Genomic DNA, 27,964 nt, shown 5'->3' on the forward strand with positions numbered 1-27,964 from the left:
TAAATATCATTACATTACAGTGTTTCATTTGTCATGTGGACTTGCCGATTTCCTGGAGTAGTCTCCTGTAAATAACAGCTCAGTTCGAACTGAAGAAAATATTTACTAATCATTTGAACCTTTATTGTGCTTGACTGCAGAGACATTTCTCATTTTTACAGCTGGCATACTTCGTACCAACCGAAAGACTTTTTACAGTTCACTGACATCAAGTGTTTCAAAGTCAATTCAGCCCTGTATTTTTACTGTAATTAGTTGAAATCTCTCCATTCTAGGGAACTATTCATTAAATAAGAAAGTTATAGGGATATTACTGACTGCCCAAAATAAGGTGTTAACCAAAGGCCGTTTCCACTACCACAAATACATTTTTTTAAAAAGATAAAAAGGTTTATTCAGCAAAAGAAAGATATATATGCTCACAAAGGCTGCAAATATCAGTTATTTTATTTGTTGATTAATCTGCTCATTGTCAGAAAATAAGGAGAAATCCGTATTACAACTTGTCAAGGTTACATCTTAACTGGCTTGTTTTTTCTAACTGACAAGTCCACGACCAAACCAAAGTTTTCTATCAACAAGAAGTAAGAAAACCAGTTACAACTCCTCTTACAGAACAACTTAGTCATTATTCAGCATCAGCATTCATTCATATTTAAATACTCGGCATTGATTGACTGTCTGGTACATACAACCTGCTATTGATAGATAAATAAATAAATGCACCAGCGACATGACCTCAGGGGGAAGCTACAGCCTGGATACCCACCTGGAGGGCCCCCCAGACCCCCACTGTGGCTCCAGCAGCAGACCTGCACCTGTATGCGGTGCGTCTGTCCCGTTTGGAAAAAGTTGGCAGCGCAATGGTTACGCTGCGTGCGTCCCAAGGGCAAAAGGAAATGAGGAAACCGATCACAACAACAAATGAAGACTGCTACCTTTCCAGACCTGCCCGTGTCTGTGAGCGGACTGATCTGCTGCTCTGCTGTAGCTGCACTGCCTTGTCAGCGGACGACGATATTCTGGGTTTATTTATAAGGGGATAAAAAAAAATAAATAAATAAATAAAACGGGAGATGCGCCTGGAGGGGAAACGTCACATTTTCAGAGGGAGCGACAGTGTGGAGAGACTGTGACCGAGCCGGGGAGAGGAATATGCGGCACTGTCCCTCTGCACGTCGGGAGAAAACGTCGGATCGTTTACGGGATGAACGTCCTACAGCTGGATGGTGTGATTTTTTGCAGCCACGCAGGAGGATTTTATGATCGCACCACGTTTCAGCGGGAATCTGAGTGATCACGCCACCCCGGACCCCCCAGACCGGTGCGTCTGGATCAGAACCAACACACTGACGGTACCCAAAATAAATACAAGGAGGCATCACTTTAAAGTTCAGACAAGTTTCAAGGGGGAAAAAAAGGCCACGATTTGTGGGCTGTGTTGCCACGGATAGACATTAAATAATATAAGAAAGGCACCTTTTGTCTTCAGGGAGGGTTATTTTAAGCTTTCTCCAGTGCCTCACTAATTAAAAGAATATAACTATCACATCGAGTTTAGGCTGGGCACCGACTCCTGGTGTAGTTTAGGCTATAATATAAGCACAAATGCAACAAAATAAAGTTTTTATGCCTACAATGAGGATGCCACCCTGGGAGTCGTTGCAGGGAAGGGAGACTGGAGAATGAAAGCGGGATTTCTGCGTCTCTAATCGGACACAGGAGCAAAGAAGGAAGGACAAGCGAACCTTCTTTTTCTTTTCCTTTTTTTTTTTTTTTTTTGGATTGGTCCAAAAAATATTTTTTTGCGTGCCCCTTGGACTCCTGCACAATGGGGATTATGCTTCAAGTTATTCTAGGAATGTTTCAATTCCTGCTGCTCACCAGAATACCGACGTCCCACGCCAAGGTATGTATGTTTGGACCATCTGACCTCAAAGGCTGCATGTGGGAGCTGGTCAACCGGCCACCAGCATGGAGCCTCTCGAATTCATTTCAAGCTTATTCCCTTTGTTTGCACAGTGGGCTTTTTTTTCTGAGTTTGGTCTGGTGGGAGGTTGTAGCTTTGTGGAAGTTATCCTCGAGGTCAATGACACCTGTCAAAAAAAAAAACAAAAAAAAAAAAAACACTCCATAATCCTGCAGGAGTTTATCTGTGTTTCTCAGTAATTACTTTATAGTGGCCTTATCCTTTACTGCCTTCTTTTACTGTCACAATTCAGTGATGTTTTATATAAGGCAGCCTTATAAAGAGTTATAGTGTTTGCTTGTTAAAGCTTCATTAGGATTATTGGGTTGCCAGGTTGTGGAAAATCCCCCCTCAACCATGGCGCTTTATTTGTCTGTTTTAGCTAGCTTTACATTTATCAATTTTACTGTTAGACTCCTTACCTTTTCATCCATTCATCAACGACGTTAATACTAAACTAATGGTTTTATATTTTGGGATGTAAGCTTCTTCTTTGTAACTGGAGTGAAATCAGAACATACCGCTGATGTTAGCTTAGGTTAGCTTAGACTGGGAACAAATTGAACAGCTAAGTTAGCTTGGCTCTTGCTAAAGTTAACAAATATGCCTAACAGCACCACAAAAGCAACTAGCTAACAAACTAGCTGGCATGCTAAATCTTGTTTTAATGTGTAGAAGAACAATAAGGACATTTTTGGCAGAAACCACTAACTTCCTGGAGTCTCTGCTAGTTGCCTAGCGACTCATTCTGTTTTATTAAACCTTTCACAGGATAAACTAATTATGAGTAACAGTGTCATTAAAGAACTAGTTAATAAGCTTCAGGGATACTAGCTGGTGGAGTTTTAGCAACTAGACAAAGCCCAGTTGACGGACTGTTTCCCGGTCTTGATGCTAGGCTAAGCTAACGTGTCAAATTTCTTGTACTGACATGAGGATGGTGACAAGATTCTCATTCAAGTCTGGGTAAGAAAATTACTTCCTGTTTCCTGTTTCTGTTTCCTGTACTGTTTGGCTCATTAACATGTGCCACCGGACCATTTTAAATGTCATACTGAGAGCTAACTAAAAATACAGACATGCAGCCCAAAAGTTGTTAATATCTCACAGTTAATGTATAAAGTATTTGTTAATTTTGAAATACAGCTAATTGTTATTTTAAACATCAATTGATGTGTGTATTATATGATTGATAGTTCAGTTGATTTAACTGTAAATGTTTGAAAATAGTACAAAGAAGCCAATTCTTCAGAGCACAGGGAGAGGCCTTTAGATGCCCAAACATATTCAGTTAGCAGTGACTTAAAACAAACAAACATAACCTCACACTGGATCAGCAGAAACTAGAGACTGATCTGTATTGTTGATTGATGAACGCTGATGAACAATCATTTAATTAAAATATTGTCTGTTAATTTTTGTCATTTGCGATCAATAGATGAATCGGCTAATCATTTCAACTGCAAGGGCATTGCATATGTAGAAATATTACAGTAATCTTTATGAAATTCATGCTTTGCATTGTGTAAATTAAACAAAGGATGGCTATAGATGGCTATAGATGGCTATAGTTATTTATAAGAACTGTTCATTGATTGCACTGACTGGCAGTCATTAATGTGACTTTCCACTTTCTGCACACATATATGGAGAGACCAGCATGTGCTGGTTTTTTATTTATGTCTGGAGACTTCTATCAGGAACAGGCAGTTCTCTGAAGTGATGTGGGATCCAGCCCTGACTCCGTGCTGCTGTATACTGTATGTTTTAGTGATTCATCATCCTAGACAATACATGGCTCACAGCAACGTGCACCAGAAAGCCTCCTCACCTGCTCACGGCTGCTCTGTCTCACACCCAATGATTTCTGTTTTCGTGCTGTTTGCTTCGCTGACAGCTTATGTGAAAAAGGGGGTCATCTTTTTCCTCCTGTAGTGATGTAGGCCAGTATCTTCTTCACACACATGGCCCATCTGTACTGTGCTCTGGGAGTGGCTGGGAGTTAGACTGGTTAGACAGTAGACAGATAGCAATGCCAGTGCAGATGGCTCTGGGCTGGCACTCAGGACTGTGTGTGTGTGTGTGTGTGTGTGTGTGTGTGTGTGTGTGTGTGCGTGCGTGCAGATATGGCTGCCAAAAGGAGTTAATCTTAGACTTGTCTCAAAGACTGATACAGAGAAGACACACTTCAGCCCATAGCAGTCACAAAATGGCTTCGGTCCCAGCTTAACTCAATGTTGTTCAATCAATGTGGGCCAGACTTGCGTGTGTGCGTGTGCGTGTGCGTGTGCGTGTGCGTGTGCGTGTGTGTGTGGTGTGTGTAGAAAGGGGTGGAGCAGTTAAAAGAGGGGCAACTGGACAAAGTCTACATTCCCTTACAAATGGCCTTGGTCTTCAAAGGCCCAAACTGGGTGCTGTAAAATTCAATAAATCTTTCTGTGTGTTTTTCAATAATGGAAAAAATATTCAGATCTTTTACTCAAGTACTAGTACATTTTCAACATTGTGAAAATACTCCATTCAAGTAGAAGTCCAATTTTCTAAATCCTTTTGTGTAAAAGTACTTGTTCATCTCCTGTGACTGATGCATTATTATATGTTGAAGTATTAGTCCATTAACATAAATGTATAAATGTCTAAGCACCTATTATTGTTAAAGCTGCTCAGTCCAGTGGTTTCCAGCCTGGGTTTTGGGTCCCTTCAAGGGGTCATAACTTGAATCTGTATGGTCATTAGATGATTGTCAGATTTTACTCAGTAAATATTATCTTTTCAGCACCCGAATGTTCTTTAATGGTTCTTGAAGTAAAACAGTTTTAGAGGCAAAAGTCATGGGCTTCTTATGAGTCCCAAAAAGACACAGCATAGGAGTAATATTTATTAACGCATGGGCTTTTTTTTATACAATCCTTGTATATTTGTGAGTGCAAATTGTTTATCTGCAAAATAACTATAGCTGTGAAATAAATGCAATGGAGCAAAAAGTACAATATTTACACCTTGAAAATGATTGAGTGGAAATACAAAGTAGCACAAAATAGAAATACTCAAGTGAATGTACTTTCCGGCACTGATGTTCCACTTTCCAGGGACTATAAGAAACGGCTAACAGGAACTGAAACGACAAAATATTACATTGATATTCCTGTCAGAGTGACCCACCATTATCTTAAAAAGTAATATTTGCAGAGAAATCCAGAGCGGACACTCTCACGGTCTACAACTGTGCGGCTGCTGAAAGTGTTTCTAATCGGGTGAAAGGCTTCAGGGCAAAGGGAGCAGGTGCAACTCGTCCAAAATTTTAGTGGCTCCATCCCTCATAGAGGTGAAGATGTGGTTGAAATATGATTATAAACGGTTCATTTCAGGTCCATAGGCAAGTATACCAACAGACCTCACCTGTGCAGGAAGTGTTTCATAACCGAGCCTAAAATGAGAAAAGTTGGAGTTCTCTGTCATGCTGTTGGTCTGCTTCTACAGTCTTGCAAACATATCTGGGTATCAAAGTTCAGAGGTTTCGCTTTCTTCCTGATATTTACCTCCTTGTTTTACTGAGCTTGTCGTGTTCAGATGTCAGGTGTGAAATATTGTGGTGTTCATTAACAGGAAATACTTTGTGTCCCGCAGCGTTTTACAACAGTGTCAAACAGGAGGCTCCAGACAATAAGTTCAAAAGGCAGATTACAGCGTTTAATGGTTTACTGGAGAAAGAATTTCGTAATTTTGATCAGTAACAGCCAAAAATGTTATCTTGTTGAACACTTTTGAAAAACTGATATATAATAAAATCTAAGCACTAAAGCTAAAGCTCTTGCAGGCAGCCTGGGAGACTCGTTTAGGGTTTTATTCATGTAGGCTTTTTTAAAAATTAAATTTTACTTTAAATTGACTTCTATTTTATTTTTTAAAATACTTTTTAAATTCTGGTAGACAAACTCTGTTAAATTTTTGGCTTCATTTGTAAGTTATGTCCCTCTGGACCCCAAACAGTCTCAGGACATTTTTGCTCCTGTCACATTTTCACTCACTGTAGGCTCATTCTCACTGAAATATTAAGTCCTGGACCTCTGTGGAAAAAGCACAATCATGCCTAGAAGCACAGAGAACACAAACATGTCTTTTGTGCAGTATGACAAAAGTATAATCATTAAAATACAGAAAAAACAAAAGCTGACTTTCTTTGATTATTTATTTTCCAAAAACTTTAAAAACCTGGAATCGACATTTCAACATTTCTTCAATAGCTCACAAGTGTTACTGATACTGTAAAAGCAGTGGCTCTGCATACTATTTATATTTTTATGACATATTTGTGTCTGCTCTGTGTACACAGCCTGCTGTTCAGCTGAACAGTCCCTAAGTTTTTGTCGTGTGACTGTTGGTCGCAGCGGAGTCACTAGAGGCTTTAGATTCCTTTCAAAGACACCAGCAGGTTTTGGGGCTCAGAGGATTACATTGAGATAAATCCAGAATCCCAGGCTTTTAGTTTGGTCTCTGCATGGCTCACATTCACTCAGATTCATTGCATAAATTACTGCTAGTTAAAGAAACATATTGTTTTATTGACAATGACCTACAAATCAACTAGTTTAGCTGTCTTTTCACTCTGTTTATGCTAGTCTGAAATTAAACCACTCTAACATGCAGCGCTGAATCCTCTGTAACAGGTCAAGTTAATCAGGAAGCTCTGATGTTATTTATTTTTAACATAAATTTTCATCACTTGTCTTTTTCTGTCCAGCTTGCTCACTGGCGGCCAGCAGACTCCCCCAAATCCAGGGAAGGCCGAGAAGGTACACTTCATCTTTCTACCAACAGCCTCTCTTCGTGAAGCTGAAAGAGTAAAATTAAAACTCGTTATCTGTCTGCGTCTCTCCACCAGTGCGACGGTGGTTGGAGGTTTATTCTCGGAGCGGCTGTGAGCCCCGGGACACGCTGGTGGAGGTGTGGCGGGAGTTGCCAGGGGAGATCCACCATCTCTTCGTCCCGTCCTGCGTGTCCTTGAGGCGATGTGGCGGCTGCTGCGCTGACGAGGCCTTGGAGTGTGTGCCCTCGCTCACGCACACACTCACCATGGAGGTAACACTCCCAAGCACACGTACAAAATCCCTAGTTGCTCCAGCGGATGATAAAGTTGAATGATTTTCTTCTGATCTGTGTGCAGCTGATGAGAACGTCCTTCATGAAACATGAGCTCATTGAGCTGCCCTTCGTTGAGCACAGCCAGTGTGAGTGCAGGTAATAAAAACACACTTTCTGTGTCTATACACAAAAGGTAGAGTTACACTGTGTACTTGTTGGTCATTGACCTCACTGCACATTTATACTTGCAGGTTAAAAGAACAATTCCAGCCAACGCCTACCGCAAGGTAAAACATTCATCATGGCTTTTCTCTCTGTGTTTCTGGATTTCATTCTTCCTGATGTTGGCTGTGTGTTAGTGAGCTGTTCTACCTTCATGACATTATAAAAACCCATCTGTGAGGCTGGGTTCAATCTCTGCACTGATGATCCACTGATGATGCTACTAATGAACAGACAGTAGTCAAACCAGCACTTCAGTCCAAAAACTGCTTTTCTTGATTAAATCCAAGTAGTCAGAAGTGGCTTATTATTGTTTAAGAGGTTACACGTATCGGCTGCTGTCTTCATATTCATTATATGAGGCCAGCATGCTTTAATTAATCATTAATTTCAAACAGTTTGTCTTGTGGGTTGATTTTAAAGCTCTTCCTTGCTGCAGAAATCCAGCACCTCTGGCAAATGACTCAACTTTTACAGTTCTGAAGATTACCAAATTCATATCATCTGGGTCATGCCAGTCCATGAAACATGTCAGCGTTTTATCTTTATTGTATACTTACAATTACAGAGAGAGAAAAATCAACATGCCTGTGCCTCTTTCACCTGCTGCATTTTAAGAGCCAAACCAGTGATATCCAGTAACATCCAGCAGGACACTGATTACAGTTTAGGTTCTTAAAGGTACCTTATGGAATTTCCTTGTAAATAACAAAAGTTTAAATGTTTTTATTTAGTGTCACCCACCAAAAATGTGTTTTGCATATTCATGTTGACTGCATTTCCCTTCTGCCATAGACTAATTAATCAGTCAGGCAATTAATCTAGCCAATTAAAAGTCATCTTGAGATAATTGCCACTGGCTGACTACCAAGTTTCGGCTAACAGGGGCTACATTAGGTCATCTGCCCTGGCGACTTACTGGGGATCGACTCGCCTCTGCAGCTAATGACGTGCTTCCCCTTGTGCAGAGTCACGCTTCCAGTTCTATAAGCCCCGCATCCAATGCTGAGAATAAACTACGTTTATTACAAACATCATCATGGCTTAGAGGAGGCAGAGGAAAAAATAGAAATATGTCACACTGAGCAGGAGAGAGAAGGTCACTTTGCCAAGCTTACAGGCAATAACATTCCAGACAATATAAGTGTTAAGTTCGTGTTTATTTAGTTATTGAGTCTCATTTGTTACTATCATTAACTTGCAGTCATTTCTCAGATGTAAATAAACAACAACATCATTATGTATTGATATTGACCATTGAAACTTCCCATTGGTGGACCACTATTTACAATATTTACATCAGTGTTTACTAGCTTGCAGTCTTCTCTTCCCCTGCCTGTGTTGGTACGTTAGGGCCGATTCATGCTTTCCAAAGTCCACAATGTGTGACGTAAATTTTGTTATCCTCCCAGGGTAGGTGTGGACCCCTCTGCAGATGCTCGCATTCAGCCCAAAATTTCTGACAACAGAGTGTTCGCATGTGCCAGGAAAGCACATGATCCTTAAAACGTATGCTTTTTACGAGAAGAGACTGTGCAATGAGATTCTCCACATCCACACCTAATGTATATAATTCATCACTAAAAGAGTTAGAGTTTCAGTTGTCCTTGCCTGACTTTGGAGGTACTTCGATTTATACGTGATTTCCATTATCAGTGACACAACATGGTGGGAAGTTCCACATTCTCCAGATATCTAGTTCTATGTCCATCCACTGTGTTTGCCACGTCTCAGGAATAATCTCATTGACACAGTGCTGCAGCTCAGTTTGTATGAACTATATCCTGTATCCTGTGCTGACCCTCACTTTATATCATAGCTCGTTATCACCACCTGTAAATCAATAAAGAGAAGCCACTGATAGGACAGTGCATTACTTCATCTGTACGTACACTGACTTCTAGTAGCTCCATAACCCTATTAAAGGTCAAAAACTACATGGTTTGATATTCTTCTACAGCAGACTATAACGTGCATTTAATACATCAGGTAGGACATATAAAAAAAAAGAATGTAGGCAAGGTGGAATCGATCCAGGTACATTGTAGTTAGTAAGTTGTGGATCTTAGAGAGCTGGTTTAACAGGATACGCCACCATAACGCAAATTCATGAGATAAATTCTTCTCTACACTGCAAAAACTCAAAATCTTACCGAGTCTGTTTGTCTTATTTTTAGTCAAAATGTTTCATCCCACTTGATTTAAGATAAATTCACTAAACAAGAGACATTTCAGCAAGACTTGTTTTAAGAAAATGTATTTTAAATATCTTGTTAAGTCAAACAATCTTGAAATTATCTTGTTTTGGGTTGTATTTTACAAGAAAATTCAAAATGAGTTTGATACATCTCAAATTAGGAGGTTACATGAAAGCAAAAATCTATTTTTGGGTGAAAAACTGCTATTTTTTAGCATGCCTGGCTTATTTTAAGATACCTAAGCTTGACAATCCTGGTAAAATATAGCTTAAAATAAGTTTCCCCAACTAATTTTAAGATCTCAGTATTCTAAATATCATATCTCATTTCAAGAAATCTTACCAAGCCATTTTTCACTTGTTCTATTGGCAGATTTTTTCACTTATTTCAAGGTAAAAGTTCCTTGAAATAAGTTCTTTTTCTTTTTTTGAGAGGGGCATTTTTTCCAGTGTATTAACTTATCTTAAGGGAAGCATAACTGACATTTCACCAAATTAACTTTAGATCTTCGTATATCTTCCCAACTGACAAAAAACACCATAGGTTGAGCTATACATGCTAGAAGTAAAGAAACCTTCCTGCTCAGCATGTAGAAGCCCTGTTGTTTAGGTTTTGTAGAGTGCCAGCTGGAACTGACAGCTGTACACCATGAAAGCAACGTTTCTGCTCGATCCCTGGTGTTTGTTTGTGTGTCTCATACTGGCAGGTCCAACCACACAATCATATGATTGCATCTTTAATGTTTATGTCCCCTCGCTTCCTGTTAGGATGTGCACATAAATAAAAGATTCCAATGTATGCGTGTATACAGTTTTTTCCCCTACAGTTAAAGGTCATGTGCATGACAGTGAGGAGTTTTCCAACATTTGCACATGTTCTTTGCATGTGTAGAAACTCTTTGTGTTCATACGAATGACTGTTTTCATATGAGTGTGTGTGTGTGTGTGTGTGTGTGTGTGTGTGTCTCAGTGAGTTAGCATCTGTGTGACTCTCCCAGCATCCCCTGGGACCGACCGCATCCTGTTGTCACCGTAGTGATGATTTTTATCTCCCCTGCCATGTGCTCTCTCACAGACTGACGGAGCAGAGTCACGCTCCATAATAGTAAATTAGAGCTCCAAAAACAACAGCAGCAGCAGCACAGTCTGTTAATAATGTTAGATCCAAGCTGGTACACACCGTCCCCATAGCTGGATAGAGTTTAAGACAGCAGAGAAGGTCAAGTTAAAGGTAGAAATACTTTATTATTGAGGGCACTCCGTAAAGTAGAAGGCTTGGAGCTCAAAACAATAAATTATGACACTTAGCAGCATATTATAGGTTGAAAAAACACAAATCTTGGGCGCCCTGGTAGCTCAACTGGTTGAGCGGGTGACCCATAAATAGGGGCTATAGTCCCTGATAAAGCAATCATGGGGTTGAATTTGACCCATGGCCATTTGCTGCATGTCCTTCCTCCACTCTTCTCCCCATGATCCTGTCTCTCTATACTTTCAACTATAATAAAAGCTAAAACGCCCAAAAAAAAAAAAACTTAAAAAAAAAGAAATAGAAAAAACAAACTTGATTATTGGAGTGTTCTCCTTAAACTTCTTCCAGTTTCTTTTACTTGAGCAATGTAGTGATGCAAGTCGGTAAAGATACTGAGAACATATGTGACTGTACTTGGTCAGACTGAGTATTTCTGTATCACTTTCAACACAGCACAAGTCTGAACTGCATGACGTCAGACTTTAACAGATTGGAGCACACAAGCAAAGTACTTTGAGCTTTGTGAAGTGTCTTAGGTGAAGGTGGCTTTTTCCACAGTTCAACAACAACATTGGTCCAAAAACATCACAGAGAGCGCAAAAGACACCTTTCTCGTTTGCTTAGGCGCAACAGTATTATAACTTTTATAAAGTGAAATCCGGGTTTTTACAAAACATTAGCAGGAGTTGAAGTTTAGTTTGTTGCTTCCAGCTGTTTGTAGGACTCTCTCCTCTGATTTCAGTAAATACCAGTTGCATCAGACATTAGCAGGATAAATATGAGGGTCTCCAAAGAAAGCTGTACTATTCATTAATTAGTCTACTCATAGTTATCCCCAACATGGAGACGGGATCTAATGGATCTAACGGCAGGTCACACTGTGTACTTTTCTTTACCTCAGGCAGGTGAGCTGTCACACACAAAGTCACAGTTTATAAGTTAAATATTGACGGTTAAATCAACAGTTACATAGTGATACACTGTCCAGTCTTGCGTGTATAACAAATGTTGCAAGTACCAAGGCTCTCTTCGTAACCGTGCTGGATGTGTTTGACTGAATCTGAGAAGTGACCCATGTATGAACGAAAGAATGCTGTCATTAAAACAGATTGATTAAGTCAGCAATATTATGTATACCATGGCTGAAATAGGTTTATAGCACGACACATGAAGTACAAAGGTGGACAACATTGTAAAATGAAATGCAGATTACAGACAAATATATGTTGTAAGACGAATATTTCTGATTGTTTTCTGATATATGTTTTAAGAAGAAATATATTGTAATTAAGTTTTGGAAACCTTCTGACTCTGATGCACAAACTCCATTTTTAATTAACAAAGAAGTCATACTTCTAAAATCTCAAGCTAAATACACCTGGTCAGATATAAACTTTACCTAAATCATATCAAACTCCTAAAATTTTCAGTGTGGCATGCAGTGTATGAGGTCCATGTAAGAATGCATTCAATATATTCACTCTGTAGATGCACCAACAATGATTTGACAGATGTCAGAACTTAACACAGTGTTTAAGCATGAACTCCTGATCAAGTGTGTAACGTTTTGTCTCCTGGATTTTCTCAGATCCCATCCGAAGCGAGCAAGAAAAGACAAGAAAAAGGAAAGGGGAAAGTCCAAACAGAAGGCTGCTGGAGCCATCAGAGCTGCGTAGGTTGAATATTCAGTGCACACATTTAATTTTTTTTAAAGTCGGTTAGAAGAGTTTAAGTTTTCACCTGTGTTAGTGTTTTCTAGATACTGGCAGCCTCAGAGTGAGTGTTTGGATTAGGGGAAAAGTGGGTTATCTGGTCTACAATATTACTGAAGGACAATTTGTTTTACAACCGCAGCAGCCAAGGTCTCACACACACACACACACACACACACACACACACACACACACACACACACGCACACACACACACACACACACACACACACACACACAGTAATCAATCCACCAGTGAGCTCAATAATCACAGTAATCGAGACACTGTTTACCCAGTAGTTAGTGAATATTGAGTCATTATGAGTCGTACATCTTATATCATTCTCATCTTAGTAATAAAAATATAGAGCCACATGTAACCTGATCTCACTGAGTCCTGAGCGTCGAAGGATAAGAATTAGCGTTCTTTTTCTTTCCACTCTTTTTTTTAATCTGCTTCCCGTTCACTTTGCTGTCAGTCATTTCCGGGCCTCAGGGGCCAGAGGTGGCTCGGTTTGGGTGTGATGTCCCTCAGCACCCATCCATCACTCAGAACAGGCTTATTCAGACTCTGGCAGGGGTGAAATCAGTGTAATTTGCTCCTAAATGCCACCTCCTCCGTCCATGCCAGCGGCAGGCGTGGTCATCGGGATGTGAACAAAGATGGCCCCTCTCTGCCTCATTAAGTAACTTCATTAAAGCCGCCAGCCTCCCGGGAAGACGGAGGCAGAACCAGCTCCAGTTAATGGACCAACTGACGCAGGCAACTTTCTCAGACTCAGACCTCGGAGAGGGAAAGTGCAGGGCGTCTAGAGGAGAAACTGAAAGCCTCATAGGCAACTATGCGAACATAGCCATGGTAACAGACAGAGAGACAGACGGACAGAAAGAAAGAAAGTTTGTCAGCAGCTAAGGACACAGTATCCCACATTAGTCACACATCTCCCACACACTGCATTGTGTGGGTTTGTTTCAGACTGGCACTGTTCAAACAAGCCTTACATTTCATTTTTAACCCATCCTCCGCTTTGGTCCAGACTGAAATATCTCAACAGAAACTAGCTGGATTGTTGTAAAATGTTGATTATGATGCCTGCTCCCCTTTTGATGATATTAGTGGTTTTTAAACTAAATTTTAATGATTATGTGATGAAGTCTGGTTGTGACATTTATGCATCCCATAGGATAAATTCAAAAATTTGAGTATCCCTTAACTTGTCGTCTGTTCTTGAAGATACGTTCCTCTCATGCAAAAGGATTCTTCAGTTTTTACTGACTGATAGGGAGTCTTTCATATATATTGGCACCCCCAACTCACATGGCTATTGACCCATTACCAACCCAAACCTCACATGCCTTCAGGTGTGAATAGTGAAAATGCCAAGTCAGGCATTAATCAAGGTATTAATGTTGGTAAAAATTTCTGGGGAGGGGTCTCAAGACTGCATTATAAATACCTGGTATGTGGTGCAGCCGACCCCCTCCTCTGTTAATAAATGATTGTTCCTGTTTAACATAGATGGCTTCCTTGACTTTTCTCTCAAAGCAGTTGTCTTCTCTCTCCAGAAGGTGAGCATTGCTGTCCTCAAACAAGTGTCCCTTATCTTTTCGGTGCACATAGACTTCTGAGTCTTTTCCTGAGGAGCTGGATTTGCTGCATTGTGTCAGTGGTTGTGTGTGGAGTGGTTGTTTAGCCTCGCCCATACAAAGGTTCCCATATATCTTAGATTAAAAACTGGTCCACGCTATGGATAAAACACTCAAGCTGAACAATGTGGTATGTGCAGTGCAATGCAGCGAGGAATGCACAGATCTATAAATAGGGAAGAGAACCATAATTGGGGGTGTTTTAGCAACGTCTGCATTGTGGACAGAGAAGATAGATAATTTAAGAACAAAGTGAAGAAAGCCATCTATGTTGATGTGGGACAACCATCAGTAAACAAAGAAGAGGGTCTACTACACCACTTACCAGGTACTTATAATGCAGTCTTTAGATCTCTGCCCAGAAAAGGTCACCAGCATTAACATCTTGGGCCTTCCCAGGATCTTTCTGCATGGAGTTTGCATGTTCTCTCTGTGCACATGTGGGTTTTCTCCAGGTTCTCCACCTTCCGACAGTCCAAAAACATGTTCAGGTTAATTGGTGACTAAATTGTCTGTAGGTGTGAGTGTGATTGTTTGTCTGTATATGTAGTCCTGTGATAAACTCGCAACCTGTCCAGGGTGTCCCCTGCCTTTGCCCCAAGTCAGCTGGGATAGACTCCAGCCCCAGGCGACCCTAATGAGGAATAAGCGGTGTATTGATCATGGAAGGATATATGGGAATGTTCTAAAACATTGGGTGTCAAACATTCATAATGAATTTATGAACTCTGGAGCTAACCACACTGTTTATACACTCCTTTTCCACCCAGAAGCCATGCTCTCCCTACTCTTCCGGCTACGTCCTCTCCTTCTCCATCACCCCCTACCACCAGTTTCTCTCCAACTCCCTCTCCGATGCCTCGTTGCCGCCCCTGCAGAGGGAGGAAGTGGGCCCTGGATGCGACGTTGTGTCAGTGCCGCTGCACCATCAGAGATGAGAACTGCAGCCGGAAAGGCCTGAAGCTCAACCCTCGGCGATGCAAGTCAGTCCACATGCAGTCAAATCATAAAATTCTGTTGCTTGAATGTGATTGTTTTTGAACATACAAGTGTGTAACTAAAACACAATATGTTTATTGAACTTCATTACAGAAAAATGCAATCAGTAAAGCATCTATGTCTACTCTAAACTGAAACTGTAAGCCCTTGCTCCAGAGCATATTCCCATTTTTCCTGTTATAACCAAGAACAAATCCATTTGCTTCAACATTAATTGCACTGTAACTCATGTGGCAGTAGAGTTGGACTGTAAGTTGTGGGGTTGGAATTTTGATTCCACATTTTGTGGCCTTGAACAAAATCCCTAATCCTAAATAGCTCCTAATGTGTGTATATTTGATAGAGGAAATGTAAGTTGTTTTGGGCAAGACCATCTGTACCACCAGACTCATAGTGTGCACAGTTGAATTCAGCATGCATGTGAGAATCAGTCTGTTATGGATAAAAAAAGAGTTTAACTAAAGCTAAAACCTTTTTCTCTTCATTGTTCATGTTCCAGGTGTGACGCCCTGAGGACCTGATATATCCGCCCACTTTCTTTTCACCACCTTCTCTCCACCAAATCCCTGTCGATTCATCGCCCACTCTCAGCATCAGTGCCATGGACCATACAGACGCTTGGACATCCAGTAGCTCAAACTGACGGAAATATTAATGGAAGCACATACACACAAACCTGTAGTAGAGCTCTAGTAAAGCAACAAGTGCATCATTACAGTTTAAATGTACTGTAGATCTAAGTGTGTTGTTCCAGCTGCTTGCTTTAGTGACAAAGCTTCTGGCAGTCCACATGTACGTGCGTGTACAGACATGTAGCATCACAAAACACATCCAGTGAGTGGAGGATGAAAGTGGCAGAAAAATGGCAACTTTGAGAGACGTGGGAATAACCAGACACAATCTTTCTCGTGTACACAAGCCCACACGTGAATGTACTTTGCTGTGGTTTTGGAGATTGGACTTTAAGACGTTCCTATATAAGACAACAGTGGAAATAAAAGTGATCGTACTCTACAAGAACAATGCGGATGAAGAGGACCAGTCTGACAAAGGTGTCCTACGTGTTAACCCTTCAGTGGAAGTTGTGATTATTGGCTCACAAGGAAACTGCGCATGGGGACGGATTTCAGGGTTAAGTCAAGGCCAGTGTTTGAGCAGAGGATTTACACAGCAGATTATTGGTGGACACATGCATACTGAGACATACCAGAAGGACATAGGACATGCACATGAACTGGCACCCCAGTGTGTGTGGACCTATAGTATATCTGTGTGGTCTCCCCACTGAAAGACCCAGATGGGTTATCCCTGCAGCCGTTCTCTCTTATTCAAAGCGTATGACCACAGGCTGGCTCTCCAAGCCGCTTTCCGGCATTTGTTTAATTTGGGCCTTTTGTCTCCAGCTTTCCTCGGTTCGTCGATTGAAAGGAGCCGCTTTGCCTCTCTTTGCCACTCTTTGAGGCAGTGAGGAGAATGACAATAATGAGGCCTGGCGGCTGTCCACTGCTTCACACACATTCACACTTATAATACCAGGAACACAGACGACACAACAAATGCACACACACACACACACACACACTCTGCTGCAGCACACATACGTCCATATTTTCACAGACATGCCATGTGAAATGAATGCAGGTAGCCATAAGCTTTTGTGTGTGTTGCACCGAGTGTGCAAATATATGCCAGTTGTTTATTTGCAATTTACTGCAAAGTCTTCGTTGAGTATTGTATTACATGCCTCTGTTTTATATTTTTATTATAATTCTGTCACGTTGATTGGAAAGATATTCTATATTGCAGAATGTGTCTTTGTTTTGTTTTTGTTCATCTTTAATCCGTCTGCATAAAGAGTCACGCTGGGTGGCCAGTTCAACCCATACCCAAATGTGTTGAATTTAAACAGAGACGGCTCACACGGGCCACAAATGGGAGACGCTATACATTATAATGTGTAATTCAAACAATCAGTGGGGTTGTGTTGTCGGCAGCACACAGAACCCAAGCAAATAGCCGTCCCCAGTGCAGTGAAAGGAAAACACGGCTGTTGTTGTTGCATGTTAGAGCCGGGATGGGAAGAGTATTATTCATTTGGAACATAACTTGTTTATATTCTGACTGAATCTCACGGTTTAACTCCATGTTGGTTCATGACTGCTTGGCTGCTGGGTGGGAACAGGGATTTGAACTGTGACTGTTTCAGAAAGGATGAGGTCCTGAGCAGCTTGTCAGTCAGTGTGACGAGCTGAAGCCAGAGCTCAGGGGACCTAAAGTAGCAGTTTGTGGTGTTGAAACCCATTTTCATCACCCGTTCAGAGCCTGTGTGCTGTGCTAAATTTTACTGAGAACATTTTCCCAATGACGTCTATGCTCCCTAAGAAACAGTATCTTTGAAACTCCATGATTCATATCCACGTTCTCCCCCAGGATTCATATGATCCTGCAGATTGAAGAATAGTCACCCAGAAACAGCATGCGGTTCACAGTCTGAATTATTTATGTCAGCCTTGAAGCAACAGAGCTTTGTTTCAGTGGTTGCTCTGATAAGCTTTGTATTTATACTACCCTGAGATGAGATTATTTTTTTCCGTGCTCGAGTTCATTGTTCAGTGCTTATTACTGTCAATCAATGCTTCAATCACTACCTCTACATCTTAACATATTAATGACCAAGTATTACAGCATTATTGTTACTTTCTCTGTGTTATTTCAGACCTCTTTTAAGAGATGAATAAATGATACGTTTAGCAATAAGCACAGTCTCGGGTGCAGAGACTTGGAGCTGCAGCAGATTTGTAGTGAAAATCACTGGTTTAGTGAAAGCTATAGGAGTTTTCTGAAGGGAAGAATTGTTCATGAGAGGAGAGTTGAACTGGTCCTCTTGAGTACAGACCAGACACTGTGTGATAATGTGGAGCAGGAGAGGGGTTTCCAAAGCTTTTGTACTTTCAATGACTGGTGACCATTCTTGACCCTATATAAATAGTGTGACATTTTGGAAAATAAACTTCAAAGTTAGATGATAAAACCAATACAGCTGTAAATATGTAGTAAATACATGTATGAAGCTGGAGCAAGTAGTCATTTAGCTTAGCTTAGCATAAAGACTGAAAACAAGGGGGAACAACTTGCATGGCTCTGTCCAGAATGAGCAAGCTCTGTGCAGCAGCACTTCATTCTCTGAATTTAAGACATCTGTCCATCATCCATTTTCTTCCACTTGTTTATACTCAGATTGTGATGGAAGCAGGTGAAACAGGGAATTCCAAATGTAGCTGTCTCTAGCAATGTTTTTCAACCCCTGCTAAGGGATCCAGAGGGGTTCCCTAACCCTATGAGATATTTAATCTCTCTAGCAAGATCTTGGTCTCCTCCCAGTTGGAAATGTCTGGAACACCTCTAAAGGACGATGCCCAGAAAGTATCTTAATCAGATGCCTTCAGTTGGTTTCTTTTGATGCAATCAAGCAGTGTCTATACTCTGGTCTCTCTCTAAATGTCCTTAAAGGTGCTGTTAGGCAGCTGTTTACTCTTGTTTCCAATCTTTATGCAAAGCTGAACTATCAAGTGGATGTATTTACTGAACAGACATGGAAGTGGTATGAATCTTTCAATTAATTCTGGAAAAGAGAGCAGCGTACTTCCCAATTTTTTAAACTATTCCTTTAACTTTTTTTTTCTACTTACTTGCAGCTATTTCTGTTCATGCATTCCTAATTCACACAAACTGATACAGTTTCCTTTAATAATGGGGAACAAATGCATTTTGTAAAGAAGCAAACAAATGTTTTGGGAAACCCAAGAGTGAAACCTGAATCTCAGTACAGATTGTACTTGTGTTTGAGATTACAAAGCACACAATGTAGATTAGTCCGCTGGAAGGAAAAAAAAAACGTACCGTGAGGAAGCTGAAGAAGTTAACGGACTCCACTCATACAGACTTATGTGACATATCAATGACATTCCACCTAAAACAGTAGTGGTGCTGAGACCACCTTCTGGGTGCCTCTCGCTTCATCTGTTATGTCTTGTGACCAAATTTTCTTGTAATAAAGGACTAATTCTGATCAATGAAAGCACCAACAGCTAGTTCTGCCAAGATGCATTATTGTCTGGTGACACCTCCAGTCATTTCAACATCACACGCTTGGACATATTAATACTCTATTCAAATTCCAGATCTCGTGTGAGCATCAAACAGCAGAGTGCTTTGTTTCTGCATAGTCTACATTGTGCTTTTAAGGTAGCCCTGTTCTAGCCTCCAGTGTCTTAGTAGCCTATAGATACCCCTTACTAAACTATATAACATTTTATAATCTCTAGTATCCTGCCATGACCTTGTGTATGACATAGTGCATACTTTAGAAATGTATTTGTAACTTCACTTTAGCTGTACCTTGCAATGAATCTCTTCTCTGCAAATACATTGTACTACTGTAGCCTATGTATAGAGAAAAACTACACTCTTTTTTTGCTGCTACACCATTTGTGCCCTTTTATGATGTCTTTGTAGAAAACAATGCAGTTTTATGTTGTATTAGTATATAAATGCCAATTAATCAATTCAATGTCCACATTAAAGTGTATACTGCATCGTCAACTATATTCAAAATGATACCAGGATACAACCGTGATGTTACAGATGTTATTAAAGGAAATGTCTTATTTTTCATATAAACCTCTCGTTTTCTTTCTGTCCTTGTCTAACGTCCCTCTGCTGTGACCTCGGCCCCCTCCTCCCCCCGTGTTTCTTTTGTTTTAATCTCTCATTTGACGGTAATGAAAGGTAAACAGGCCTTTTTGATTACAGTGCCACCCTGGGAGTTGGGTACAGGGAACAAGTGCGTATGTGATGTGACGTGGTGTTATGAGACATAATATTGTTCCCTCTCCTCCTCTCGTCTGTTCTGCTGAGTCAGAAGCTGGTCAAGTACAAAGGTGTGCAGCCCCACACTGTCTGTGGAAAACTACTGTGAGTTTACTCAAGTACATGTGAGATACTTGCACATACTTGAGTATTTTCCATTTTATGATGACCTTAGTTTCTTTTTATAACAAGATGTTTCTCATGTTATGACACTATACAACATATGTGTTGTAACTGGATACCGTTTGTATTTTTGTAACTTTTATTGTATTAGCAAGAACAGAAAATGGATGAATTGAGGAAAATTGCTCAGTTGTCTAATTTTATTAAGTTCTACATCAAATTTATCCTGTATGCAGCTGGTGTCCGTGAGAAATTTAGAAGGATTTTCTCCAAACACAGCACCGTAGTGCTCTTCCAATCAAAAGCACTGACACAAAAACTGGTTCAACCTGAGGATACAACACCCAAACAAGAGCTGAGCAACACTGTATATGCAATTTAATGCAAGGAGGAGTGCACAGGCCTTTATATGAGGAGAATGAACAGCAGCTCCCCAAGCATGTGGCTTAACACAGGAGATCCAGCTAACCGGGCTCAGCATTTCACCTGCATCTAAAGACAAAAACGACATTCTTTTGAAGACATCAATGTTCACGTTCTGAAAAGAGAAGAAAGATGGTTTGAGAGAGGAATGCAACTGGAACAGGAAGTTCCCAGTTATTCCTAGGCCTGGGATCTTTCTGCATGGAGTTTGCATGTTCTCCCTCTGCATGCATGGGTTTTCTCCAGGCAATCCAGCTTCCTCCCACAGTCCAAAAACATGCTGAGGTTAACTGGTGATTCTAAATTGTCCATAAGTGTGAATGTGCTTGTTTGTCTCTATTTGTAGCCCTTTGATCGACTGACAACCTGTCCAGGGTGTCCCCTGCCTTCGCCCTGAGTCAGTTGGGATAGACTCCAGCAGCTCTAAACAGAGGAGGGGGTCTATAGCACCACTTAACAGTTACTTACGATACAGTCTTGAGATCCCTCCACTGACAGCTTCTCCACCATTAACATTTTTAGTCCTTCTTCATCTTGGCACTTCCACAACCACCCATACCACGAGGCATGTGAATCTTCGGTCATTAGTGGGCCATTAGCCGTGTGAGTTGGGGATGATAGTATATATCTGAGACTCCACATCAGTTTAAACAGAGGAAGCCTCTTGGATGAGAGGTGAAATGACTTCAAGAACTAAAAGAGAAGTCCAATTGTCTTCTACTGAATAATTAGGATTACAGTGATCTGCATAACAGACGTGCTTCAAGTTCTACTTCCTGCTTGGGTTAAAACTGGCAAGATTCTTCCATAATCGTGTGTGATGGATGTATTCATGGAGCCTTCAGTGCTCTTCTAGCTGATCAGTGAGAAATGATGCAAGGCTCCACAGGGTCAGACTCATTCATCCTTCAGCTACAGCCCCATGCATTTTAAAATCCTAGTTTTTGTATGTGTAGCTAATGTCATCCATCATGATCAATACCAGCAGAATTTCATCATGTTTCAACCCAAGTATGAAGCAGAACTTAATCAGTTCAGGTAAATAAGCCATATTCCTCGGTTCATGTGTTCTCTGAACATGTGAGCGGTCCTATGTGAAAGGTTTAATGTGCAAGCTGTCACATCATAGCATGATTGCTTAGCCTGTAAGTATGATAAATGAAACTGATCCATTTATCTTTTTCTCATGTGGCACCAGTGAGCTTCTATACTGTGAAACCAAGTTTGTGTGCTGTCAGCTGTGGTTACAGTGTTCCACAAAAAATACAGTGGTTTGTGTTTCTATTTGCAAGTATTAGAGTGTATTTGTAGGTGTATGCTGCGCACAAACCTGCCTGCAGCAGCACTGGTCAGTACAGGGCTTTATATCCTCCTGATATTAAGGATAATGATGATGAAAGTTGGTAGCAATATGATGTTCAGTCCTCATGCGCTTCCTCATTAGACTTTCATATTAGAGAGCAGACCTTAGACTAATAACGTTGATAGCAGCCTATTTGTGTCACCGCTGCTGCCTGGAAATTTAAAATCACATATGGCAGATTTATTAGTGATTGATAGCTTGTAGTTTATGTTTCTGATAATAGAGTGGCAGCTGGATCTCACACTGTGTGTTCTGGGGAGGAGGAAAGAAAAGGGGAGACTGGATAAGAAGGAAAGGAGAGGGAAGGAGAGGAGAGGAGAGGAGGGGCTGCTGCCAACTTATCTGTCGAAGGGCATAATGCCAGTACTAAATATAGCAGCAAGATTAGGGAGGCCGAGAGAGAAAGAGAAAAGGACAGAATGAGTCATATATCTCAATACAGAGAGGATGCTCTCACTCCAAAACCTGCCGTTTGAATGTCTGTACTCTTCAGAAACACCTAAAAATGTTCTTAATTGTACCGGCAAAGGCCGAAACACTGTCGCAGCTCAGACTTTTATGTTTCTATGTATGTTCTCATACATTAATTTGACATCCGATGCATTTTCAACCAGCAGCTCACTTGTCTCTCCCTCTACATCCCTCACTTTGTCTCTCTCAGTCTTGTATCAGGACTTCCTGTATTTTTCCACCTTGCTTTTCTCTGCATTCAGAGTCACTGTTTTTCTAATAATTCCAGCCATGGTTTCCTCCCTGCCTTTGTAGCAGCAGCTGTGTTGAAGCAGGTACTGGACGCTATCTGTTCTGTTAGTGTGTGTTGTTAGATGGTATCAGTGCTCCTGTATGTGTGAGACAAACAGATAAAAAAGACCGAGAGAGAAAGAGTGAGATTTAGTTCAATACGTGCAACGTAAAGGAGAGTCGTACGTGTTTGCTGGTTTCTGTTAAGCTGACAGGAAAGTGAATGTTTTTTAAAGTCTCTTGTGAACACAAAGAACTTTTTTCATTTTACAGAGCAAACAAACTGTGTTATCTTTAACAGAAACATGGATCCACAGACCTTGTCTGTCTCATTCTAGTGAAGGACATTAACCTTGATAAAAGATTTACGGTTCTTGTTACTACAGGGGAAACCGTATGTGAAAACAGGTTGAGAATTTGGTAGGAATACTGTATTTATGATAATGATATAATTCAGTGATTTTTTAAAATCACATATTTTGATCTGATGACATAGACAGTGTTAACAATATTAGGGAAATATTCAAAACAACAAAGTAAGACAAAAAAATGGTTTTACATTACTATATTCACATCCATTATGCTCGTAAGAGCAGGCAACACTCTTAGGCTGTTCTTTAGTTTTAGCTGAATGCTAAGATAAGCATGCTAACATGCTCATAACAACTATGCTACGATGCTAACGTTTATAATGGGTACCATCTTAACAATCATAGTTTAACCTATTAGCATGCTAACATTGCTAATTAGTACTAATGAGCCAAAGTTGATGGGAATGTCATCAGGTTTAAGTATTGGACCATTATACTCAAATATACACTGCCGGGCCAAAAAAAAGTTGCACACTCGAATACTTTGTTGGACTGCTTTTAGCTTTGAGTATGGCACTCATTCGCTTTGCGATAAGCTTCTGCAAAGTCTCAGCATTTATTTCTGTCCAGAGTTGCTTTCATTTTTCACCAAGATCTTGTATTGATGATGGGAGAGTCAGACCGCTGCACAAAGTCTTCTCCAGCACATCCCAAAGATTCTCAATGGGGCTGAGGTCTGGACTCTATGGAGGCCGATCCATGTGTGAAAATGAACTCATGCTCCCTGAACTACTCATTCACAATGTGAGCTCCATGAATCCTGGCATTGTCATCTTGGAAAATGCCCATGCCATCAGGAAAGAAACACTCCATTGATGGAAAGACCTGGTCATTCAGTATATTCAGGTAGTCAGCTGACCTCATTCTTAGGGAACATAATGTTGTTGAACCTGACCAACCCCAGACCATAACCCTAACCCCTACAAGCTTGTAGATACTAGCCATGATGAGTGCATCACTTCATCCACCTCTCTTCTTACCCTGATGCCCCCATCACTCTGGAACAGGGTAAATCTGGACTCATCAGACCATATGACTGACCACATTTGTTCCTGGAAGATGATGGTTCACCACTATCCTTCAGGTTCTAATAATGCATTGGACAGTTCTTAACCTGATTTTAGTGGTTTCAGAAATCTCCTTAGTTATTTTCTTTGCTTGATGCAGACCAATAATTTGACCCTTCTGAGACAGATCCTTTCCATGGCCACAGGATATGTCTTCTGACATGGTTGTTTAAGAAATTTGAAGCTCCTCACTGCATCAGCTAGAGTTAAATAAGTTGTTGTAGCTGAAACATATTCATCAGTAACTATCCAGTGGAAGGCTCTGACCTATTTGCTTAGATAAATTCAGGTGGCCACTTTTTTTTTGGCCAGGCAGTGTATCTTGGCCTGAGGAAAAATCAGAGGCGCAAAATGCAAGATTATGAACATGGAAAAGCAATGACATAGCACCAAACAAGATCTGCCATGTAGAGGTAGAGCGGAACAACAGTGTAATTAGAAAGGAGTTATTTCTGTGGTAATCCGAGCTTCGCTGGTCTGGCAGTGTGTGCATGTGAGTCCCTTCCTTTGAAACTGTTAGCCCTTCTCGTTCTTATATACAAACTTGAAAGAATGATTCTCATGCAGAATTGTAAAAAAAAAAAAAAAAAAAAAGCGCTCAGCTAGTGATCCAATTTTTTTGTTTGTTTGTTTGTTTGAATGTATGTAGGATTCATCCTCTGGGCACCTTGAACATGAGTACAAAAGTTCATCCGTATTGTTAACGCATTCAATCAGGACCAAAGTAATGCACTGACTAGCTCACCAATGCATGAAAAATATCCACATTATAAGAATATAAATGATAAATGAGAAGAAATTTTTACAGTTGAGTATATATTATACAAGACAAAAGATAAAATCACAAAGAAAAGGGAGATTGGATGAAAAAAATCCTCTTCTGTCCTGGTATGGGCGGTTTTGTGCAGCAAAACAGATTGAAACATCAAATAAGGTCTAAAAACACAAAGGGGAAGAGATACGTTTTGTGGATTAAAGTGAGGTATAAAAGGTGAAGAGGAGTGCAGCTGAAGTAGATGCAGGGCTCAGGGGGGATGGTGGAGGGCTGAGGCTTTTGCGGTTGTGGGTCTAGCAGGTAAATGGCTGAGAACATAGTTGTGGTCTGAACATGCTTGAACCTGTCAGCCGGAGGATGCGGGTACCAGTAGGAGTCAGAGGAGATCAGAGAACCTGCTGGATGTTATCTCTGTCTCCATACCATAACTGCAGGTCGACTTACCTGAGGCAGCAGCCAATCACATTCTCTGTCTGCTCAGTGTTCTCTGCTCCCAGTAGCTTAAAGGTTAATTTCTCTTTCATCGGTAACATGTCAGTAATCGCCCATCACGCTGTGCTTGTAGCAGGTTTTGTACTGAGACACACTGATCTTATTCAGTAGATTATTTTTTATGAATCAATGTTTTTGATACTGTAGGCCTAAAACTTATAATACACACCTTTGTTTCCTCTGACTTTTGATTATGATTACAAGCTTCCAACATGCTCAAAATTCTGTTGCTGTGGATAAAATTCCAATGTATCCAGTAATGTCAGATTTAAAATTGGCCAACATATTGTAAACCAACCTGATTTACTCTAATACTGTCATTAAATGACTCGGAGCTGTAATATATACATTTTATTCAGACTCTTATTAGTAAACACCGCTATAGAGAGTCCAAATTCTTCTAGATATAAATTTGAATAGGTAGCAAACTCTTTGTTGGTAATTGGCTGGTGCAAATTATAAAATTTGTAGGTTTGTTTGAGAATGAGAAAATCATTAAGGACTAATGTCAGTACCAGTGCATCGTCCAATACATATACAATATTCAAGCTCGTGCAATACCTTTATGTGCAGTATTGTAATTTAAATAATATTCTAATTTATTACCCTGGTCTAAGCAAATTTATGTCTTTTTTTTTTTACACAGTACTTTGTTTACACTTATTTTTACACAGTACTACTTACACTTGTTAGCATTTTTTATTTAGCATTTATTCTCAGATTTAGATTTGTTAATTTATTCTTCTACCGTCTCTATGCACCAAGTCAAATTCCTTGAGTGTACCACTTGGCAATAAAAGCTTTTCTGATTCTGATTCTGAGAATGTACACTCAAGTGCAATACCTTGTGAAATCTTGTAAATCTGTAAAAGTCATGTTTCAAGTTATCTATTGTTTAACTTTATGCTGCACTTACATGACGGATATATTAACAAAAAATAGTCACATTTCTGCGCACTAAACTTGAGGTGTGTAATTTTCCAGCATCGGAAAATACTCTAAATTTGCCAAGCATTCCCAGAGCCAGAAACATTTATATCAATACTGTTGTTATTTAAAGCAGCTTATATACGACAGTAAAATACTTCACGATTCATGTAGTGAGCTCAATATTACCAGGTTACTTCGGAGTATATTTTAATTGTCTCAATATGAGTTTACAAACCATTAGGGGGGTATTTCCTTTTACAATCCTCTGATAATTACTTAACGACGTGCATGTTGAAACACAATTACTAACATTTGTTACATGAATTCTTTAAGTTAAAGAGATGATCGAATTCATGTAACAGCAGCAGAGATACAAACGTTGCTGAGCTGACAACAATGTTGTGTCACTTGGAAGGGATCTAGCATGTGATGAGTCTGTTTCTAGGGTTGATCAGTCCTATTGTTAATAGTATTGATACTCAAAATGAGATTCCTTTGAAAAACCTGTCTATTGCAACAACTAAGTTTTGTCTTGTGGAGCCTCTAACAGGTTTATGTGGGTTTATAGGTTTAGACTAACGTACTTTTGCACACTGATGACCCCTCTCAGTGAAAATCAAATTGTTGTTTTTTAATGCGGAAAGATACATTATGAGAAGTCAATGCCATGGCTGAACATTTCCACCTTGAAATTGTAGCATATCAATGAATGTCTCTCAAAAACACGGAGTGGGACTTCTCAAACAGACCTGAGTCTTGTCACTATGCATGATGGGACTTTCTCTATTATTATTCTCCCTCTAAATCAGTTTCCACTTTGAACTTGTACAGCTAAATGTCTCCAGCTTGACACTGTGTAGTAGTTTTATAGTGGCTGAGCAGAGTTGTAGGTGAGCTGGTGTGCTGAGCTGCAGAGGGCGAGGAGGGTTAGGTAAAGAGAGAGATAACTTACCTCACGGCCTTCAAGGAAAATATGTTCATTACTAAAAGAAAGTAGAAATGCAGGATGTGATATTTTACTAGATACCATCCATTCTTTTAGCATAGACAAATAAGTATCTATTGTTCATCACACAGTGTCTCTACAACAGATTGGACATCATGAAATGATTCAGCATACACTACACTGCAAAAACTCAAAATCTTACCAAGTCTATTTGTCTTATTTTTAGTCAAAATGTCTCATTCCACTTGGTTTAAGATAAATTCACTAAACAAGTGACATTTCAGCAAGATGGAGGGATTTGTTTTAAGACAATGCATCTTAAATTTCTTGTTAAGTCAAACAATCTTGAAATTATCTTGTTTAAAGTTGAATTTTACAAGAAAACTCAAAATAAATTTAACCCTTGTGTCATCCTGTGTCAAAATTGACCCGTTTTAAAGTTTGAAAATGGTAAAAGGTAAAATTTCCTTGAAATAAGGTTTTTTCTTGTTTTGAGAGGAGCATTTTTTCCAGTGTATGTTGGAAATAATAACTGATGCAGGGTGGAGTAACAAACCAGAAAATCATGGGTGTGACAAATGATGAGGGTGTGGATTAATTAAGTGGTTGAGAATTTGTTGCCCACTGAACAGCTCAAAAAAATTTTGTGCACAGTTGGCAACATTTTCTCAGCAGAACAATTTAAGTTGATATTTAACTTTTTTTTCTCACAATTTTTTTTTTATGTATAACCTGTAAATACAAGACTTTTCAGCATTTTAGATTCTTCCATTTATAGTATTTT

General features: G+C 40.0%; 1 protein-coding gene across 2 annotated transcripts; it reads left to right on the forward strand.

The window, feature by feature from the left end:
• The first annotated feature begins 807 nt into the window (after nucleotides 1-807).
• On the forward strand, nucleotides 808-19,760 carry vegfba (vascular endothelial growth factor Ba). Of its 2 annotated transcripts, none has more exons than XM_023282040.3 (8): nucleotides 808-1,909; nucleotides 6,711-6,762; nucleotides 6,852-7,048; nucleotides 7,134-7,207; nucleotides 7,303-7,338; nucleotides 12,311-12,394; nucleotides 14,855-15,064; nucleotides 15,580-19,760. In XM_023282040.3, the coding sequence occupies exons 1-8, from the start codon at nucleotides 1,832-1,834 to the stop codon at nucleotides 15,599-15,601; spliced, it is 753 nt and encodes a 250-aa protein (XP_023137808.2). In that variant the 5' UTR covers nucleotides 808-1,831; the 3' UTR covers nucleotides 15,602-19,760. The 2 variants fall into 2 exon arrangements, with proteins under 2 accessions (XP_023137808.2, XP_023137807.2); XM_023282039.3 differs by having other exon boundaries at nucleotides 814-1,909; nucleotides 14,852-15,064.
• The last annotated feature ends 8,204 nt before the right edge of the window (nucleotides 19,761-27,964 follow it).

The sequence above is a fragment of the Amphiprion ocellaris genome, chromosome 13 (genome assembly GCF_022539595.1).
Source record: "Amphiprion ocellaris isolate individual 3 ecotype Okinawa chromosome 13, ASM2253959v1, whole genome shotgun sequence".
In the NCBI taxonomy this organism is placed as follows: domain Eukaryota; kingdom Metazoa; phylum Chordata; class Actinopteri; family Pomacentridae; genus Amphiprion; species Amphiprion ocellaris.